Source organism: Macrobrachium rosenbergii, chromosome 54, assembly GCF_040412425.1.
Source record: "Macrobrachium rosenbergii isolate ZJJX-2024 chromosome 54, ASM4041242v1, whole genome shotgun sequence".
Taxonomy (NCBI): domain Eukaryota; kingdom Metazoa; phylum Arthropoda; class Malacostraca; order Decapoda; family Palaemonidae; genus Macrobrachium; species Macrobrachium rosenbergii.
Genome location: NC_089794.1, coordinates 38,689,620 through 38,712,578, shown reverse-complemented (window position 1 = coordinate 38,712,578; position 22,959 = coordinate 38,689,620). Strand labels below are relative to the sequence as shown.

The 22,959-nt window shown below is 40.7% G+C and overlaps 2 protein-coding genes and 1 long non-coding RNA gene across 3 annotated transcripts in view; 1 reads left to right on the top strand and 2 right to left on the bottom strand.

Annotated features, from left to right (window-relative positions):
* Positions 1–280: 280 nt before the first annotated feature.
* Trx2 (Thioredoxin 2) lies at positions 281–9,282 on the bottom strand. Its single transcript, XM_067097991.1, has 4 exons — positions 9,132–9,282; positions 3,868–3,972; positions 3,181–3,306; positions 281–843 (listed from the first exon to the last, which is right to left on the bottom strand). Exons 1-4 carry the CDS (start codon positions 9,153–9,155, stop codon positions 781–783), a joined length of 318 nt encoding a protein of 105 aa, XP_066954092.1. The 5' UTR covers positions 9,156–9,282; the 3' UTR covers positions 281–780.
* Positions 9,283–14,011: 4,729 nt separating this feature from the next.
* The window catches only part of LOC136834992 (probable cytochrome P450 CYP44), a 144,239-nt gene continuing 135,291 nt past the window's right edge, over positions 14,012–22,959 (top strand). The window contains exon 1 of the mRNA XM_067097987.1: positions 14,012–14,221. The gene's annotated coding sequence lies outside the window, so the exon portion shown is untranslated. The remainder of the gene's footprint in view (positions 14,222–22,959) is intronic.
* LOC136834989 (uncharacterized) lies at positions 14,497–16,967 on the bottom strand. The gene is made up of 2 exons (XR_010851946.1): positions 14,897–16,967; positions 14,497–14,648 (listed from the first exon to the last, which is right to left on the bottom strand). It is a non-coding gene; the product is annotated as an uncharacterized lncRNA (long non-coding RNA).

Below are 22,959 nucleotides of genomic sequence, written 5' to 3'. Positions count from 1 at the left end.
ATATAAATCCATCCAACTTAACTAACCTTGGTGCTTACACCATAACTTCATTTTTTTTTCACTATCTGCCACTGAAATGCCTGGTACCTTATGAAAGCTTAAAAACTTTGCCAGGTATGTAATAGCTACTGTATTAACACAAATGAATTACAGTACAGTTATTTGTAGCTTTTCTTTTTTCTTAAAACTATGTAAAATGGAAATGACAACCTGGACCAGTTTAAAAATCATTTTCAATTACTGTGAAGCAGAAGTTTGTGGTAAATAATAAAAGCCAAAAAACAAAGACAGTAAATTTATATTTAAAAGATCAAAACTTGGTGTATAACTATAAAGTCAAATTTTAACAATCACCACACAAAGGCACAAGCTGCTCAAAAGTAACAAGTTTTCCACTTTGGATATTACTAAGGAACCTTATAAATTATAGTGCATGGTGTGTTAATATAACAAAGTTTTAAGTACTTCCTGCAATCAAAAAATCTTAAAACCACACACACAAGCATTCCATGTTTCACTCAGGACCAAAACCAAAATTAACTGGAATGCATCTGAAGGAATGGGAAGTACAATATTTATGAGAACTGTAAATACCAAAATTTTGTTCTTGTACCTTCCGCAGTAAGCTAAAACATTGAAATTTTTTAAATTTATTGCTAAAAGAATAAAAGAAATGCCTGCCTGACATATGGAAAACAAAAACGAGTAGGGAGGTATGTTGGCTAAAGCTGATGATCCCAGAACAACTTTGAAGCTACAAAGCACAAAGAGGTGTTTACTCTACTGATACTTTCCCAGATATTCTCGAATCTTTTCCTCATTGGCTCCAGAGAAGTGATCAACCTGGAATAAAATAAGGTTTTTATTATATAAAACAGACCAGAAAGTAATCACTGCAATCTTTATCAACATGGTAAGAACACACCTGTAGAAGGTTAGATTTTTAAATTTCTTGCTGGCAGAAATCTAATATTTACAGAACGAATTCAGCTTTATTTCCGTTTTAGCAACCACCACCTGTCACTTACATATACTGTATTAGGTTAACCACAACGAACTCAAAACTAGAACAGTATAAGCATGTAAGGGATAACAAAAACCTGGGCAAATTAAAAGTACAAATATATTTGCCACTGTTATGACCATAATGAGGAAAAAACGATAAGGTGGAAGAGATGACAACCAATAACAAGAGCTACTGTTAATATCTCGTCACCAAATCGATAAAAAAAATTTAAATTTCAACTATTTGCGCACCAGACATTCAGAGGCACGCAAGTCATATAATAAAAAAAACTATATCAGCTGATTGAGTCAACAAACCATTTTTAATAGGGCTAATAATACGGACAAGGCTTTCAAGTAGCTTAACCATACCAAACTGGAGTCCTGTAACTCAACCCAAACAAGGATGCCAAATGCCACACAATAAAATGTTAGATATGTCACCTTTTATAAATTACAATTACGAGGAGGGTTTCATAAATGAACTGAAAACTGGAGCCCAGTAAACCACGGAGGTGCAAAGAACCTTTTGTCCTACTTATCGTATGACATGCAAGGTACAAAGTGGTACCCCTTAAGGATTACAATGTTTTGAAAATTAATTAATAAAGGGATATGTAAAAGGTGAAGAGATACTTTAAATGGATTTTTGTCCAACATCTGACAAATATCCTTTATCAAATGAGCACGTAGAATCTGAAGATGGCAAAATTACATTTATACATGCAATTTAAAATGAATTCTACCATGGCCCAAAGAGCATGTTCAATCAATTCTAATTTGATGTCAACAGATACAGTACACTGAAATGACTTAGTGCAGGCAGCAATAATTCAAAATGAGGGTTAAAAGCCAATGGAAAGGATAAAAAAAAAAAAAATATAGAAGTTTACTGTAACAATAAAAATAGCCAGCTAACAGAATTTCATGGCTTGGAATGTTGGAGGAAGACAACAGCTATGAAAGAGCAATCTAGAGATCCCAGTATCCAAAGTAAGTATGGTGTGTGAGTGTGTGGCTTAAGACAGGTAGCACCCTCCTACTATAAAAAACAGGACTCAGAGGTGGCACTTACAAAATACTGAATAGGGGAAGAGACATTGTTAAAAGAGACATCTGGAGAAAATATGAAGGGACATTACTTGGTTAGCCTAGCATTTTTTCAGTCATATGAAGAAGAGAATTAATGTAAACTAAGATTTCAAAGGGTGGCAACACCATTTCTTATGAAACTGAAAAGCAAAGTCTGCATATTTTAGTCAATAAAATTACAATGCACTTATGGCTTACATCCTTCTTACCTCCCTTGACCTTCAGTTATAAAAACCATTATTACCGTACAGTGTAATGTCACTTCTTTTGTATAGTATTGGCTTTTGACAATTACGCAAGCTAAGACCCATTTCCCCTTTTAGGCTTTTTTTCTTTTTTTTTTAATAGATTACATAAGGTCATGGCATTACATGGTCATAAGTCTAGCCAATTTGTACAGTAGTTGTACCTTTTCCCTTCTTTCCTTTAATAATTAGTTTGAACAAGACCATAACCACCTTTCCTAGCTTGCAATGCCAATCAAAAGGATTAGTTTTTAATGAGGGGTAAATACTGGCACAAGGTGAAATTGAACAGAAAAGTAGTAAAACACCATGGGGAATGGATGAAATGTAAAATGCAGAAGCAACATAGCTGAGACTGAAGAGAAAATCTACAAAATCTAAAGTACCATATACACAATGCACCACACACAGTACACTAAATGGTAACCCCTAGAGGCTCTTTCCTTTAATATAAAGCACAGCACTTAACAGTTCCTGAATACTTGTAAAAAACTAAAAAAAACTTTCATGTCAACACTGACAGGACAGACAGCAAATGGAATTGGCAAGGATAGAAAATAAAAATGAAAAGGAAATTATGAAAAATGACAAAGTTGGGACAAATACATCAACTTTTGAACAGCAACTCTTTACAAACTGAGACAATTATGCCAAATAAGTGTCAGACTAGAACACACCACCTGACCCAGTTTCCAAAACAATAACAATAAAAAACCCACAAGACAATTAAAACAAATGGATGGAAATACTACCTTCAGATAGAACTTAATTCCCTGAAAACTTACACAGCCTTATATAAAGAAACCAATTGTGATAGACTACCAGTTTTCTTTCTTACCTTCTCCTTGTTTTTGATGAAAACAAAGGTGGGCATGCATGTGATCTGGTAGGTAACAGCAACTTCCTCAACCTCATCAACGTCCACCTTCAAGAACACCACATCTGTCATCTCTTGGCTCATGGCCTAAAAGAGAAAAATATATAAATAGAAAGTACTCCAGAAATACGGGGGCGCTAAGGTCAACCTTAAGTTAAATATGAGGGGCTAAGGTCAACCGTAAGTTGAAGACACAACTAAATATACAGCAACTTAACTGCTTGAATTATTTAATTATTATACTGAGGATGACATGCACTTTTATAAGCTAGGTGCTTTTACATGGTCAATCACATAAGTGTTCACACAATTTTCCATTACTTAACTGATGAGAAACAAATTATGCAAACCTGAAATGTCAACCTAATTAATACTGCCACCATTAATATAAGCAAGAAAGTTACCCAGTCTAACAACCCTATCCCCCTCAAACACTGCTTCAACACATCCCTCTCTGACCCACTACCAGCAGACTTTGGTCCATGGCATATTCTTCCCAATCAATCATGTTTCATTGAAAGATCACACCACAAAGCTGGAGATGCACAATAGTTTTGGCTTCCCCTCATAAAATCATTGTATATTTTCTTTGCAATTCTACAGTAAACCATTCTTTTAAGATTCATATTCTATATTATCTTATCATACCTCCAGTTTGGGGGCAATCATCTTGCATGGGCCGCACCAGGTGGCATGGAAGTCAACGATGACAAGCTTGTCACCCGCTTCTTCCAGCTGCTTGTCAAAATCTTCCTGAAAAACGATAGACTATATTAGTTTCCAAGTTAAAATAAATCAATGCTTGTCTGTAAATATACTTCATTACCAGCATGCTTAATTGTTCTTGCTCAAAGTGGAGGTGGCAACTGTTTTCAAATGATACTGGTTAGATAAAAACAATTTTTAATGCTCACTTTCCCTACGATGAAAATAGATTATTCTACAATATAATACAAAGAGAGGGCTTAGGTGGAATGTGTTATATGTCCTCACCTTTTTCTTTAAATATTTATTCTGTTACCCTAAAAAGTTAACAGGTAAAAAAAGTACTGTAACATGAAAACTTGTACAGTTTTCAGCATGTGAAAAAACTTAAGAACAGAACAAGATGAATTTTAGGTAGTGTGAATATTTAAAAATAAATGTATATGCCAAACATTACAGCTATCTTCCATTTATGCACTGAGAAGAACCTTTATTTACCGAATGAAGAAAATTTGTGGAATATAATGATGTGACCAAGACTGACATATAAACCATTTGGCCTAATGTATAAAGCAATAAGAATAGTTCATGAGGTTCAGGATGCAGTATGGTACTGGGTACTATGACTCTGCCCCAGTGGATTAATGGATGGAGATTTCTTCCTGATAAGAAACCTGTTCCTAACAACAGTGCATAATCCCAATAAAAATCACTGCCAAGGATAGCCTGACTGGCAACCTTCCATCCCATTACAGTATATTCATTTAAAAAACTTGAGCTATGGCCTTCAACATATGACACTAACAGCAACAGCATGAAAATTAGTAAGGGTGTGAGCATGTCACACTGCTCAGCAACTGCCTTTTATTCTCGTTTAACAGTATAAATGCCCCTAAACTTGAGGAAGAACGTAATAAAAAGTAAGCTATGCTTATGCTGATTTCAATTCCTTTGGTAGTCTTATCTTATTTCACACTTGAGCATTCCATTCTCAACTGATTAGCTGATTAATGGCCCTTTTCACTAATTCCATGTGTTATGCATTCACAGCGAAATAGCCACCACAAAGCTGCATAAACCACTATGGTTAGCAATAGTGAAAGACATGACCTACGACGCCTATAAATAATATGTTTTTTATTGTAGACATGGCAAAATAAAAGATCTGCAGACATATCACTATCACTTCGATACACATGCTTGTTTGTACAATATATTGTAAAATGAACAGTTTTCAAGGAGAATGTTATCAATGCACTGTGATTAGTGGAGTGGATGCATGGTATTAGCTAATCAATAACCATGGCTCCTCTCTAGCTGAACTCATACCCCTCAACTACATTAAGGTTATTACATAACAGTGGGACGAATTGCACTATCTGCATACCATCTTTGGTGCCTTCTAACTAATCATGCCATAATTGAAAAGGAATGAAATTAAACTTGAATACTTGAAAAGATAAAAAAAAATGAACTAACGTACTTCATTAACTACCACCCAAAACCTGTCAATAATAGAGCGAAAATCAATGCACCAGGAACATACTACAACGACCAAGTTCAAATTTAACTCAGAACCTTTCTTAGAAGCTTAACTAATGCTGAATGATTGTGACTTTAAAATACCTGAAAATTCTGAAACCCAAAATGCTTAGTACTATTGTAAGTATATTTAAATATTGCAGGTATCCATATGGGAGAATGAAAATTATTCAGGTCCCCTTTGGAGCCTTCTACAGCAATCTCACCCCCAAAACTTAGTTCAAAAGATGAAAAAATAGACACGGTAACTAATATATAAACAGAAACAGCACTTTGTCTGACAAAACCATGCTTATAAGCAAACAAATGGAATGAACTTACATCCAGGGAAGAGAAGCTAATTTGACAAACCAAACTTTCAAAACCTATCAAGATCTGTGATACAATACATATTTCAATGCACTAATAAAGCAGCAGTCTTGTAACAAGTATGTGACAAAACATACTGCACATACATAAACTACATTAACTAACAATGTTTCTGACGCTTTTACTGTCAGTTGGTGGGACAGTCACTTTACTTTCAACACTGTTCGTAAGGAAGAAACCAGAAAGATCTTCAACTTGCTAGTCAACTTCCCTTAAAAATTATAATTTACCATAACACTGCCTCCAATAACTTGGGATACCAAGGGCCCCCAAGAAATTCTGCCACACATCTTTCCTGTGCTTTATCCTCTATAAATCTTTGGCCTCCCATCCCATAGTTCTTATCTAAACACACTTTGGTACATACTCTGTCCTGGTGCCTACCCAGATCCTAGCTGACACTATCATGTACTATTTCCCCTTAGTGGTGTAAAGGACATATGACCATGGCCAAACCATCTCCATCTCATTCATCACTATCTGATCTATGTTTTGAACTTCTGGCATTTTCCTAGGGCATAATTTCTCACTCTATCCTGTCATCTGACTTTTAATGTTCATCCCTAAGTTTTTGGTAATAACAAACAAAACTATTATGCAGTATATAGCTTCACCTGTATGATCCATATTCATGCAGCAATCCAGATTACACTAGACCCTGTATAACTTTACTTTTATGTGACCTACTCAGTCTGTTCATTGATTTATCTGCTTTTGAGCCTCACTATATTCCTACTCAAGAGATCCTGTACTGGATTAATATCAATGTTCCTAAATACTTCAAAAGCTTCTACCTCACTAACCCACCCATTGATTTATCTGCTTTTGAGTCTCACTACATTCCTACTCAAGAGATCTTCTACTGGACTATCAATGTTCCTAAATACTTGAAAGTTTCTACCTCAACGATCCTTTTGCAATCTGCAGTAGTGCTATTTCATCACTATGCACATCATGCTCCATCTCTCCTGAGTTATGATGCATTGTTGAAAATCTTGTGTTCTGCCGATTGCAGCATTATTACTCACCATTCACATATTTCAAGTCTATCATGTTCTGTCGTCGCTCAAATGTATATCTTCTCTTCCATCCCTGACCACTTTTTTTTTTTTTTTTTTTCATCATGAAATCCATGGGAACAGGAATGGCCCGACTGGGGGAGGGGGTGGGGGGTTATACTGCCACTCAATGTTGATTTTGAGTTGGTCAAAAATGGGCAGTATTTGTTGTTTAAATACACACCTGTATAGTGTGTGTGTGTATATATATATGAGTGTATATGTATATACATATGTATGTAAGAAATTAAGAATCAATATATATGACACAGCTGCAGATGTTCCATTAAGAGCTCATAAGGAACAAATTTATTTCCTTATCTGTCAAAAGTTTTACAATTGTTTTCGACTGCACCACCTTCAGTATGTATAATGAAAGGTCATTTAGCAGGATGTAACTATTAAAAACTTATTTGTGAAAAAAAAATTACATTTTCTAATGCTGCTAGCTTGTGAAACTGATCACTAAGATCTTCAAAAGGTTGCTGATGTATGGAAGGCGATGAAAACTATATAGGAGAATAAACAATGAAACCCCGCCACCTTCTAATTATGTAAATTGTATAGATAATTTTCACTCTAATGAATCCTCTTATTATCTATTCATCACACTGAAATTAACTCTTTGTTTTGTTTTTCTTCCATTCCAGCTTGCCACTTTTTTCTTTTTTTTTGAGATTAATAAACTATAGTCTTCATTTTCTTTGAATTATAAAATACTCTCGGGGAAAAATGTTGTCGTATACAAAATAAAAAACCATACAAAATTTGGTTTGTGTATATAACATTACCTATAGGATATATATTATATCTAGTTCAACTTGGTCAAAATTACAGTAGGCCTTACAGCCATCCCTGCATGGGAAGGGCAAACAGAAAAGGTGATGGAACACACCCTTGCAGCACCCTGCTATTAACTTCATATTTACATGACAAGACATTAACTTTGCAACAATTTCATTCTTGGGTAATCTTAATTAGGTTAGGCAGCCTAGCCTTACATATTCAGCCTAGGCTATACAGTTTCCAAGATATCAAAACAAATCTCATTTGATTTCAAATGATGCCAAAACTATTTTATCATGAAAAAATCGTGGATTAAACCTTAAAAGAATGAACTTTGAGCTCATGAGCAATATTAAGTGTTGTACCCCATCGGTTAAGGACCATGCCCAAAAGGTTATGGAAGTCGGTTTTTTGTTGTAATACAACCAAATGCTGACTTGACCTTGAGTAGAATGTAGCATAATACCTACGCGACGTGGACTTTTGACACCTCACCCCTTCCCTTGACAACTGTTGTGACTGACGCTAAATTTGTTGAGCAAGCTGTGACTGCAATCATAACGTGAGAAAAGGCTCAACTGCTCTGTCAATGCCTTACAAAAGCTAGCCATTAGTGTATGAAGAGAAATCTCTAACATGAAGCTTACTAGTTCTCAAAAGAATGTACACGAGCTACCAGAGGTAAATGGCTAAGCTAATCAAAATATCGTTGAAGGTTTACCTAGGCAAGCATGACAACAACCTTGACAAGAAAGCTGGGATCTACCGGTAGGCGATGATTTATTTACTTCACTGTAAAATATGACGGTTACATTTAGTATTGGCTCTATATGCTAAAATATACAAAAATCAAAACATCTGCTTCATGTTCAACCCAAATGAAATAAAACTGTAAGAAACTATATATCGCCAAGCTGTCTTGTAAGCTACGTAACGCTTGAACATGGAAAACGCCGGTAAACAGTATTATCACACTGGCTGGGAGACAAGAATATTTAGTAGACTTAAGCATTTTTAATGCTCCTCGGTCATATATATTGTAATAATTACCTCCGCTAGGTCATACAACAAGGTCACGGGGTTATACCTTAGCGTACGGTAAGCTCGTTTCTAATCTTACTAAATTGAAGAGGAAGAAATGAAACTTGTCACGCGATTACACTTTCATGGTTTTCTTCCACATTCGTTGCTGGCGTAAGTACATTTTACAACAAAGAATTTTCACTTCTTATAAGTGATAACGAACATAAAAAAATCCCGTTTATAAATAATAAAATTCAGATTAAGTTACGCTGTCCACATCCTATACCTCTCACACTGCACGAGACCACCCGTCCGAATTTCGCCCATACAAACGCCTCCCTATTTTGAAAGTCATCCATATTTCCACCATTATCTCTAAGTTATTCAATAAATCAGACATTAAACTAATCGCCACTCTCTGCTATTTACCTTGTCCTTGATTTCGTACACCATTTTTGCTTGGACGACTGACGACAAGCGAGTTGTTACCGCAACCGATGACTGCTACCAACACACTGAGAGAGCTTGGTTCAGGAATTTATGCGGCCCGAACCGACCGAGGCTTGAGGGCGTTCCGCCTTTCCATTGGCTAAGACTATCCGTGACGTCACCCAGCGGGACATTTATAGCATTCTGACGCTCCTATTGGCAAGATCAGCTATGACATCATTGATGCGGGAATTTGGAATGTTCTCATATTGGTCAGTATTTCGCCATGTTGGTTCACGATTGAGTTATCCTATATTTCTGAATTTGTGGAGTCGTTTCTATATTTTTAGAACAATTACTTATAAAAAATGGAAGAACAAACGGTGAGACTTATGCTATAGTAACATAAACTGTAAGAAAACATTTTTACTTTATTGCGTCTATGCAGTCAGTGCTGCTTACATTGCTCGGAGGTATACAAATATGATTAAGCAACCTCCACTAATATAATGAAATAGTGAAAGCAAATTATATGATTGCATTAGATTTTCAGATTGTGTGTGCGTGTCGTCTCGTTATGCATCGGCTCCATAACTTAATGTGTCCGTTCAATTATCGTAATGTATCCGTTCAATGATCGTGGTGCTCTCTCTCTCTCTCTCTCTCTCTCTCTCTCTCTCTCTCTCTCTCTCTCTCTCTGTCAGCCTAATACTACATGATTATCTGTTAAATATGTACTATTCTATTGCCATTGTAATTACTTGGGTCTTTGGCGTTTGAAACGTTCAAGTTTAGTGACTTTCTTTCCTTTGCCTGTCTCTCTTAGGAATTGTCTTCTAGCTTCAATCGATTTAAGCTGTCTGTTCCATAGAGCTTTGCAGAGAGAGAGAGAGAGAGAGAGAGAGAGAGAGAGAGAGAGAGAGAGAGAGAGAGAGAGAGCCTGTGCTCCATTAATGTGCGGAAATGAAGTATTTGGTTTCTGGTACGACGCATGAATTTTAAGAATTAATAAAAAAAAAAAATTCCCTCCCGTTCAGAGAATCACAGTGGGTTTGTTGTTAATGTTTTTCAATCTCTTGGAAATGGGAGCGCCAAGTAAACCAATCTGGAGGAAAACAAGACATCATGAGTTTCCCGACAAGGACAATTCAACATCTGATATCTTAGATATGAACGTAAGAAAATTATTAGGCTGAGAATATACTCGGGAAATTGAAAGCAGAAAAGCATGTAGTCTAATCAGATCAACAATATACATATATATACATACATACATATATATATATATATATATATATATATATATATATATATATATATATATATATATATACACACACACACACACACACACACACACATATATATATATATATATATATATATATATATATATATATATATATATATATATATATATACACACACACACACACACACGTACACAGTTCGGTACCAAACACTCAAGTTTATTCACGCACGCGACTATGCGGCGTGAATGAACGTGAAAGCGCTTGACGCTGAAATTTTCATTCACGCACAGTTGCGTGCATGAATGAACTTGGGTGTTTGGTACCGAACTGTCATGTATATATATATATATATATATATATATATATATATATATATATATATATATATATATATATATATATATATATATATATATATATATATATATATATATTATTGTTGATCTGATTAGACTACATGCTTTTCTGCTTTCAATTTCCCAAGTATATTCTCAGCCTAATAATTTTCTTACGTTCATATAAAAGACATCAGAAGCTGAATTGTCCAGATTAAAAGAAAATATTTTCTTCCTTGTCGGGAAACTCATGACGTCTTGTTTTCCTCCAGACTGGTTTACTTGGCTCTCCCTTTTCCAAGAGATTGAAAAACATTAACAACAAACCCACTGTGATTACCTGAGCAGGAAGGAATTTTTTTTTTATTAATTCTTGAAATTCACGTGTCGTACCAGAAACCAAATACTTCATTTCCGCACATTAATGGAGCACAGGTTTTCTCTCTCTCTCTCTCTCTCTCTCTCTCTCTCTCTCTCTCTCTCTCTCTCTCTCTCTCTCTCTCTCTCTTTATGCAAAGCTCTACGGAACAGACAGCTTAAATCGATTGAAGCTAGAAGACAATTCCTAAGAGAGACAGGCAAAGGAACGTCACTAAACTTAAACATCCTTTCAAACGCCAACGGTCCAAGAATAGAATACCTTGATATGTTGAAAGGAAACAGAAAAGTGTGATAAATACATACATGCATAGATAAACAAATATATAAATAAATAAAAGAAAATAAGCATTCAAGGTAATATATTTAGAAGCCACGGTTGCGGTTAAGTTTAATAATAATAATAATAATAATAATAATAATAATAATCTTTTCAAATGCAAGCTTTACCCGTTTTCAAATATCCTAAGCATAATAATTCCTTGATGAATTAGATTACCAGCATAGAAGCCTTGTGAACCATTTCGTCCGTACAGTTTTTCCTAGAATCCATTTAGGCGATGACTCCACTTTACAGAGTATGTTGCATCACTTTCTCACCTCTCTCTCTCTCTCTCTCTCTCTCTCTCTCTCTCTCTCTCTCTCTCTCTCTCTCTCTCTCTCTCTCTCTCGTGAGGGAAGTGTGGCACTCTCAGCTCACTATCGAAGGACTTGTGATCGATACCTTAGCTTGTAAAGGAAAGGTACGAAATGGCGTGTGGTTCCTTATACATACTTTATGCTTCCACTGATTTAAGCCGTGAACATACAGTATTTACCTGATTATTAGCTGACTGTCGTGGGGCACATACACACACAACACATCTCTCTGCATATGTATATATATATATATATATGTGTATATATATATATATATATATATATATATATATATATATATATATATATATATATATATATATATATATATAGATATATAGAGAGAGAGAGAGAGAGAGAGAGAGAGAGAGAGAGAGAGAGAGAGAGAGAGAGAGAGAGAGATATGCACCGTCAAAATGTAGGCCATATTATCGTATTAACATTAATATCAAGAAGGGCTAAGCGCAGTGAGACATTTCCAAAGAGCATCGTATTAGTCTAATACGTTCAAGAATCTATAGGCCTACATGACCAACAACATAAACCAAGTGACTGACTATAGGTGTAAGTGTTGATCAGCTTTTTAGTTTTCTGTAAAAGAGAACTATTGTGACGGTTTTGTCTGTCCGTCCACACTTTTAATGTCAGCCCTCAGATCTTAAAACCTCCTGAGACTAGAGGGCTGCAAATTGATATGTTGATCATTCATCAAACATACCAAATGCAGCCCTCTAGCCTCAGTAGTTTTTATTTTATATAAGGGTAAATTTAGCCATAATCGTATTTCTAGCACCGGTATATATGTCAGCAACTCAGGCCACCACCGGACTGTGACTGAGTTTCATGGGGCCCGGCTAAGAGTTTCATGGGCCGTGGCTGAAAGTTTCATATGGCATTATACACTGTACAGAAAACTCGATTGTTTCTGTTTATTTATGGGTAGGATTCCACCTCGTTATTTTGCATGCTATGGGTATTAAGATCCACCTGACTAATGGATGAAATAGTAGTAGTAGTAGTAGTACTGTAGTACTACTACTACTAGTAGAAGTTTGGATCTGATTTTGATACTGAAACGGCTACTACCGATGCGCGTGGCAGGGAGTCACAATGGAGCCGGGGCCCGAGACCTCATAGTCTCTGCCTCATAGTTTGAGCATGAGAACTGTGAGTGGGTGATTATCTTCAGTTTTTTCGCTATGCGAATAAGTACACCCTGTAGTTTCCCCCATCAGTTTACATGATGTTTCAGTTATCTTTTGATTTAACTGGTTGATATATGAAACAGTGATACGTAGACTTCACAAGGTATGCTGATATTTACTGGTCAAAATTCAAAATATACAATAATAATAATAATAATAATAATAATAATAATAAAGGGGGTTTAAAAATTACATAACACTTTTTTTGTAGCTTTTTACCACTCCTTCCCCCTCATAACCCATGTCCAGAGCCCCCCCTAGAAAATTATGTAACATCAGCTAGTACCACCTCCCTCCTGAATTAGTATGTTTCCCTTTTTTAAATGCAATAATATATTGAAGTCTACCCTAATACATGGAAAGTATTACTTTTAGGTTTTCTTTATTACTTTTATGTTAAGATATTAAAGAATCACAGTTAAGTTTGAAATGAAAATGTTCTCTCATGCCATTGACTTAATTTCCTAAGTAATTTAATTGGCAACTCTAAGCGGTCGCCAGTTTTTGGTTTGTGATATTATTCTTTAAGTTTATCATAATACACAAAGTAGTCCGTGCCTAAGTTTAGAAGAGGATTATTTTAATTTGTGATATTTTCTAAGTCATATTGATGCATAAAATAGAGAATGTCGGAGCTCAGAGAAGGGGACGAGTTTGTAATACGTCACGTAATATACATAGTAGAAAATGTTGAAGTACAAGCAAGGGTTGAGTTTGTGATATTTTTAAACATATAATCATGCACAAAAAAAATAAATAAATACCATATTCTCAATATTACTAGGATATAATATAAGTCCGTAGTAGACTTTTTACTACCACTCTCTTTTGTCCTTATTTACATATATTCGAAAGAGACAAAGGAAAAAATTCTGAAAATGTTATGTAACTTATGGCTGCAAACCCCCTCTCACTCTCGCAGAATATCACAACACCCTCTCCCCCCACCCTAAGGCGTTACGTAATTTTTGAACGGCCCCTAATAATAATAACAATATAATAATAATAATAAGAAGAAGAAGAAAACGCCGCATAGAAAATACAGTCACGTACTTTACGTTGTTTATTTTACAGTCCTTGTGAAGTAATCGGAATATTCAGTTTCATTTGAAGACCGAGTACCGAGTAGTTTCTAAAAATTAAGTGTTTAGACCGTTTAGAAGACTTGCCGCGGAGGTTAGATAACCGGCGAAATCCCGGTCACTTTCCCACTCACAAGGAAAAAGGTCCTGGAACCGTGCTGGAACCATCAAAATACTGTTTCCGGATGGACGCTCAAGGTCAGTGGTTACAAGGGTACGTTTGTCTTTCTTTCTTTCTTTTTCAGCATCGATCTTTCCGCAAACTTCGCACCGGGTAGCCTATATTCGCTCTGTATTGGTTTTCTAATGACGTCCAACAAGTTTGCTGGTGCAGGTGGATCTTATGACTCCACAATTATTACTTTACTAGAAAATGGCCTTGTAAGATACCCAGGACATATAAAACACAAACAAAAAAAGAAGTACACGGAGCGGAGGGCTCTTCACTAGGGGAAGTGCGTGAAACACGTGGATATAAAAATAGTTATATTTGATAGCACACAAGGTCAAAAGGAAAATTAACTGAAAATACGGTAAATTACTGCCGTAGAAGTCCTCCCTAAGGGGGGGGAGCTTGGGAATGCCAGGAACACGGACCAAGGATAATTCTGCTACAGGCGTCTTTCTGAAACGATATTTGGACCCACGTTACACATCTAATGCTGGAATTTGGGGATTGAATTACTCGGGGGTGCACTGAAGGCGCCAAGGACTCCCCGAGGCGTTACTTGTGACTCAGAGGAAAGAAGCTGTGAACACGTGGGCCTGGCTTGAACCAAGGAATATCAGGGAACACAAAGTTATAGGCCCAGAGATTAATAAATGCAAAAGGGCTAAGTAATCGTGACTAGCAACTCGTTTTGGGTACATTACCACATTTGTAGGGGCGCAGGGATGACGACGTCTTCTGCCGAGAAACACGTGTGGGAGCGTGGACAAATGGTAGCCTCCCTCTCCAAGGTATTTCTTCAAGTCGTAGATTGGGGCGGAAAAGGGCGCCCTTGGGATGATGAAAAGGCCGCCGTTTAATGTCAGCTCGCGTTTGGAAGACTTGCAATCCCCCTTGCAGTCTTCTAAGGCCACGTGGAATGGAACACGGGGCACACAGGGCGGCGATGGGATCCACGTGGCGGCGAGCGGAAGAGGAGGGCAGGGGCAACGGCCCAAGACTGGACTTGTTCTCGGCTTAAACTAGCGGGCGCGTGTGGGAAAGGGCTGCCTTCGCCCTGACCTTTTATTGCTTCTGGACTGGGGTAGGGGGGGGGGCCGATGTCCTGACCCAGGGCACGCTGCTATCTCATAGAAAATGGTATTTTCATCTTTCTGTACCAAAGAAAACGGTGCAAAGCAGATTACTGGTCCCCAACAATTATATTTTCTCTGAGCCCTTATTTCCCCGACCTTCAAAGGTTCAAACCAACCCAAAGCAGGGAAGGAGAAGAGTTTCCTAGCTTATTTTGGCGCTACTCTTTACAGCTCCCCTGGCAAGATAATATTCACACCTATAAACGGGTGCGAATATTGACAAAAGCAAAAATGAGCGAAGAAAACGTTCGACTTTATTCTATCTTTTACTTTGCTACAACCTTTACTCTACTTTATTTGTAAAACTCTGATGCCACACTAATCAATAACAAACTGAAGATTTACTTTAGGAGCAGAGTGCAATTTAGAATATACAATAAAAAGGGTAAACTTGCTTGCAAATTAATTATTGCTCAAATACTTCCTAAGTACTGTTTCTACCCATTCTTTATTCGATTTACTTTACTGGGGTAATAAGGCGCTCAAAAGAAAATAAACAAAGAACACTTCAAAATTTCAAAATAACAACAACAAAATAAAACATACAAGGCAGAATTTAAAAGGAAACAAATGTAAACCCACTGATTCCTTAATGCTATCCTGGAATTACAGGCATGCTATTACTTGTGCCTTGAAGAGGCGGCATTCGTGACAATACACTGTAGGTATTAAATAATATCCCCTTTACCAAAATTGTAATAATAGAATTCAATTCTTCTTTTCAATCGACCTCCAATTGTTCACAAGCTCGACGAGCATAACTAATATTTCCCACGAACGCTAATCTGAAGGGACAAGAACTTGACAGCTGTGAGGCAAAGAGATTATTCGCGGGTTTTAACTCGCCAACTTAAATGACGCTAAATTTTTACGTCTGCAGCTTACAACTCGGGTGTAAGCTAAAAATAGACTACTCGACGTATGAATGGGAGGATAAACAAATGAAGGGGAAAATGGACAGGATAACATTCTCCACAGGAATAACTCAAAAAAAAAATGTAAATAAAAAAAAAAGGAAACTACACAGAACAACAACGAAGGATATTACTTCATACTAAAGGGCGGGCCGCACCGCGGTGATTAAAAGGCAACGTTAAAATTCGTAAGGGCAGGAGTCTTGTGACTCAAGATTCGTTAAAAAAAAAAAAGAAAAGATTAAATGCAAAAGTAAATAATATACGTAGAAAATAAAGGATAACAGAGTGAGGTATTTATGATTTACTTCTTTATCTAACTTCCGTCGCCAACAGACGACGGTCAGAGCTAACTCTCAGCCCAAGGGCGGGGAAAAGAAACCCAAAGGGCGCGACCCCTTCAGGAAGAGCTGACACACCTGCCTTGTGCCAAAGGACGGGCGTAAGGGCGTGCTACTTCCCACTCTGTCTCTCTTACTTCTTCAAAAAATAAAATGATTTATGCATTTTAAAAGGGGATGATATCCCATATGTTAACTGCCGCTTGCGGTGATAAGTAAGGGAAAGTGTGAAGGAAAGATCGATAGAGAAGGATGAGGATTAGAAATTCCAAAAGAAAGGAAGAAGATAGCGGAAGGCCTTGACATCCTCTCCTGGATGAAAGGTGCCAAGACGTTCAAAGATGAAGAAGGGGGCCCTATGCCAGGTTTGCACAGGGGCCAGAAGAGCTCAGGGGCTCCTTGTGGACTACCTGCGATCGCCCACACCCGTGGTAACTCCGCCGCGAACCTCTCCTCCTTGGACCGTTGTCCTTGGCCGGGGAATCGGGGCCCGAGGCCAAAGGGCGGCAAGGGGTGCCATCTGGGTCAGCTGCTGCGACAACTGACCCAGGAATTTTGTTCGCCATCTCGGACATTAACCGGCGCAGATCGCAGAGTTCATCGGCCCAGGAAGGCGGGGCAGAATCATGACTCGCGGAGGAATCTGCGGCGGGCGGCGAGAGAGGGGACGGCCGGAGGGGGCGGGGTCGACTTGCTTGCAGGGGTGACCAGCTCAGGCACTGACATTGGCACTGGCGCTGGTGGCGATGTGGTGGTGGTCTCGTCTGTCTGGACGGACGGAGACTGGCACTGCTCAGTGCGCCGAAGGGGCACTGGCAGAGGAGTTGAAGGCCGAGATTCTCCTGAAGGGAGATCTGGCTGAGGCCTCGGCACTGGCACTGATGCCGTGCCGGGCACTGGACTCGGATTTGGATGATTTATTGGGGAATGGGGACCCCGTAATGGTTGTGGCTTGAAATGGGACGTAAAGTCTTGGCCCAGGAGGACGTCATAGTCTCCTGGAATGTGTTTCGCCACGGCGAGACGAAGGGTCCTGGCTCTGTGGGGTCGGGTGACCCTCAGTTGGACCGTAGGGAGGATCATTTTAAAATTGTTAATGCCCTCAATGGTGACGAGCTTGCGTCGGTCTATTATAGCTCCATAGGGAACTTTGTCCCTCCTTATGAGGGAAATTTGCGCGCCAGAGTCGTCAAATGCCTTGACCTGGCGTGCTGAGTATTTACCTCGAGGAGGTGCCACATAGATGGGACCCTCGGCAGGAGGGCCTAAGGACTCGGGATTCGTTACTGCCAGGGCGACGGCGGGAGTTCCTGCCTTATTATTTCTAGGGCATTTTGCCCATGAGGAAGAGTGGCCATAAACCTTGCACGCCGTGCAAAAAGGTTTGGCTGAAATCTCTTCGCACTGCCCCGGCAGAGGGCGCAGGCGACTTATTAGGGGCTGTCCGGGAGAGAGACGCGGGTGGTTTACTGCGGCATTGCTCCTTGGCATGCCCGATCTTTTTACAGAACCCGCACACGACGGGCTTCTGTGATTGCCCATTCTTCGGCGGAGGGGCACCCGATAGGTAGGCGGGTGGCGTAATTTTGCGCTGCAGCGAGCTCTCCTGGGGGTGATGGGTGTCCCATAGATCCGCTATTCGGCAGCAATCAGCTAAGGTGGGGGGCTCCTTCTCGGCGATGTGCGTGGCGAGGGCCGGGGGGTGTAGAGTAGGAAGTTCTCTATTTGTATTTGTTCGATGGCATCGTTGAGGGTCGTAACCCCCACGGCCTCGAACCATTTGGCACGGGCACGCTCGGACTTGTAGGCCCAGTCTGCCCAGGTTTGATTGGCCTCCTTCACTAGCCCGCGCCAGCGCCTCCTCCAGCGTTCAGGGGTTATCTCGTACGCCTTGGCAATAGTCTGGCGTACGACCTCCCAATTTTCCTGCTCCTCCGGCGGGAGGGCCCTGTAGGCAATCAGGGCCTTCCCTCCAAGGAACTTGCCCAACACCAGGGAGAGTTCGGCGGCACTCAGGGGGCAGGCCTTTAACACTGTCTCGGCGCTGTCGAGCCACACCTCGGGCTCAGCCTCCGTCCACTTCGGCATGCAGGCGAGAGCCTGGCTGAAGGCACTCATCCCCTGGGGGGCAGGTGGAGGCGAAGGGCCACTCTGTTGCAGCATTGCGAGTTCATGGGCACGCTGCTTGTCCCTTTCTTCCCTCTCGGCTTCTTCTCGTTTCTCCTGGGCCAGTCTTTCTGCTGCGTCTCGTTTCTCCTGGGCTAGTCTCTCCGCCTCCCGTTCTTGTCTCTCTGTTCCTGTTCCTGCCTGCGTCTCTCTCGTCTCTCCTGAGCCAGCCTCTCTGCTTCTCGTTCCTGCCGTGCGGCTTCGTCTCGTCTCTCCTGAGCCTGTCTTTCTGCTTCTACTTGTCTCTCCTGAGCCTGTCTTTCTGCCTGTATGGCGTCCATCCTCTCCTGTACCCAGTCTCTTAGTTCTCTCCCGGAAAGGCCGAGTTCCTTCCCTGAGGACATGAAGAACTTGAAATCCTCGCTCTGCTGAGACCGTGTCGACATTTTGCAGGCGGGAGAGGACGCTAGTAACACACAGAATTAATTTCCCAGAGCTGTGGGAATCTTGGACACTTTTTCAAAGGACGTATGATTGGTCTCCCGATTTACCGACGAAGCGGGCTGATTGGGGACGATGAATTAGCAATGATTGGTCTCCCGATTTACCGACGGAGCGGGCTGATTGGGGACGATGAATTAGCAATGATTGGTCTCCCGATTTACCGACGAAGCGGGCTGATTGGGGACGATGAATTAGCGATGATTGGTCTCCCGGTTTACCGACGAAGCGGGCTGATTGGGGACGATGAATTAGCAATGATTGGTCTCCCGGTTTACCGACGAAGCGGGCTGATTGGGGACGATGAATTAGCAATGATTGGTCTCCCGATTTACCGACGAGCAGCAATGCGGGCTGATTGGGGACGATGAATTAGCAATGATTGGTCTCCCGATTTACCGACGAAGCGGGCTGATTGGGGACGATGAATTAGCGATGATTGGTCTCCCGGTTTAGCGGGCTGATTGGGGACAAATGATGGGCTGATTGGGGACGATGAATTAGCAATGATTGGTCTCCCGATTTACCGACGGAGCGGGCTGATTGGGGACGATGAATTAGCAATGATTGGTCTCCCGATTTACCGACGAAGCGGGCTGATTGGGGACGATGAATTAGCAATGATTGGTCTCCCGATTTACCGACGGAGCGGGCTGATTGGGGACGATGAATTAGCAATGATTGGTCTCCCGATTTACCGACGAAGCGGGCTGATTGGGGACGATGAATTTAGCAATGATTGGTCTCCCGATTTACCGACGAAACGGGCTGATTGGGGACGATAAATTAGCAATGATTGGTCTCCCGATTTACCGACGAAACGGGCTGATTGGGGACGATGAATTAGCGATGATTGGGATTTGAAGCGGGCTGATTGGGGACGATGGGCAATGATTGGTCGATTTGAAGCGGGCTGATTGGGGACGATGAATTAGCAATGATTGGTCTCCCGATTTACCGACGAAGCGGGCTGATTGGGGACGATGAATTTAGCAATGATTGGTCTCCCGATTTACCGACGAAACGGGCTGATTGGGGACGATGAATTAGCGATGATTGGTCTCCCGATTTACCGACGAGCGGGCTGATTGGGGACGATGAATTAGCGATGATTGGTCTCCCGATTTACCGACGGAGCGGGCTGATTGGGGACGATGAATTAGCAATGATTGGTCTCCCGATTTACCGACGAAGCGGGCTGATTGGGGACGATGAATTAGCAATGATTGGTCTCCCGATTTACCGACGAAGCGGGCTGATTGGGGACGATGAATTAGCGATGATTGGGGCTGATTGGGGACGATGATTGCAATGATTGGTCTCCCGATTTTAGCGGGCTGATTGGGGACGATGAGTTAGCAATGATTGGTCTCGATTTACCGACGAAGCGGGCTGGTGGGGACGTTGAATTAGCGATGAACAAAAGCGGGCTGATTGGGGACGATAAGTTAGCAATGATTGGTCTCCCAAGGTAACGACAAACGGGCTTACTTGGGGACTAGATTGGGATATATATTTAGGTCTCCCGAATTACCGACGAAACGGGCTCATTTGGGGACTGAAGGGAAAATGAATTGGTCTCACCAACGGACCGACGACACGGATTTATTGGGGACAAGAATAGAATATATAGGCGCCCGGGAATTTCCGCACAAACGACGTCTGATCAGCGAGGGCGCTAGTTTTAATGACTTATGGGAGAAGTGTTATTCTCAAGGACAATTAGGTGGGTGGCCATCCCACATTCACAACAGATAGGCAACACACGCAGCCGTAGTAACAGCACAAAACAAAACCACAGAAAAAACAGAACAATACAGAACATATAATGTCAGACCCCAACAATGCAAAACAATTTGGTAGAGCGAAGCAAATCAAACAAACAAATGTTTTCCTAACTGGGCCATGGAATGGACGGTCAAGGCCGTCTGCGCCAAATGAATGAATGAACGACGTAAACACGGTTGTTGACCCTTTTCGTCCTGGGCGTATAATATACGCTTTCGCTCCTATTTCTAAAACGAGAGAGAGAGAGGGTAAAAATGCGTCAGCAATGCTAATCTGACTTTCGAACACGTGGTTGACGTCGAGGTCTCGCGCCTATATCTAATGATTCGGTTTCGAAATCACTCGTTTCTACAGGAGGAATATGCGCACTATTCCTTTAATGATTTATCACCTGTATAACCTAATTGAATGGCATGCAAGCCGCGTGCAAAGGCTTCCAAAGCTAAGTTTTCGGCGATTCTCTCTCTCGTTTTCCTCGGACATGCGCCCTACTATATAAAAAAAAATTCCTAGGACTAGTCACGTTTTCTACAGCGTCCTACGCTAAATAAACACAGTTTACTTACGCAGAATTTCCTTGGCCTGTTGCGCTGGCTTTTCAAAGGTTCGTAATCTGTCTCGTATCCAGCTTAGCTGAGCTAATTGCTGATTTCACAAATTGCAACACAAACAACAAAGGGGAAGAGGGGATGCAATCATTACGAGAATCACTGGTCAGGTCGCCATTTTTATATGTTTCCTGGTGCAGGTGGATCTTATGACTCCACAATTATTACTTTACTCGAAAATGGCCTTGTAAGATACCCAGGACATATAAAACACAAACAAAAAAAAGAAGTACACGGAGCGGAGGGCTCTTCACTAGGGGAAGTGCGTGAAACACGTGGATATAAAAATAGTTATATTTGATAGCACACAAGGTCAAAAGGAAAATTAACTGAAAATACGGTAAATTACTGCCGTAGAAGTCCTCCCGAAGGGGGAGCTTGGGAATGCCAGGAACACGGACCAAGGATAATTCTGCTACAGGCGTCTTTCTGAAACGATATTTGGACCCACGTTACACATCTAATGCTGGAATTTGGGGATTGAATTACTCGGGGGTGCACTGAAGGCGCCAAGGACTCCCCGAGGCGTTACTTGTGACTCAGAGGAAAGAAGCTGTGAACACGTGGGCCTGGCTTGAACCAAGGAATATCAGGGAACACAAAGTTATAGGCCCAGAGATTAATAAATGCAAAAGGGCTAAGTAATCGTGACTAGCAACTCGTTTTGGGTACATTACCACATTTTGGGGCGCAGGGATGACGACGTCTTCTGCCGAGAAACACGTGTGGGAGCGTGGACAAATGGTAGCCTCCTCTCCAAGGTATTTCTTCAAGTCGTAGATTGGGGCGGAAAAGGGCGCCCTTGGGATGATGAAAAGGCCGCCGTTTAATGTCAGCTCGCGTTTGGAAGACTTGCAATCCCCCTTGCAGTCTTCTAAGGCCACGTGGAATGGAACACGGGGCACACAGGGCGGCGATGGGATCCACGTGGCGGCGAGCGGAAGAGGAGGGCAGGGGCAACGGCCCAAGACTGGACTTGTTCTCGGCTTAAACTAGCGGGCGCGTGTGGGGAAGGGCTGCTGTTGTTGTTGTATTGTATTAAGCCAACTCTTGTGTTGGCACGGGCCTTTCCCTTGTTTGGCCCGTAGGTGATCTGAAAATTTCAGAAGGTCATTTGTTATAGGAAATGTGAAAGAGATTTAGTAGTAGAGACAGTTGTGGATGGAGGAAGGATGATGGTTGTAGTGGGAGGGGGCCATCATGTCACGGATAGTAGTAGTTTGAAGATGTAAGGCCTTTGAAAGAAAAATAGAGAAACATTGCAGGTGGGGTTGTCCAACCCTTTAAACCCTAGAGTCCCTGCAGAGTATTCTTAGTGGTAGAGTAGTTTAGTTGGAATAAGACAGAGATGATGTGTATAGGGCCTTACGGTG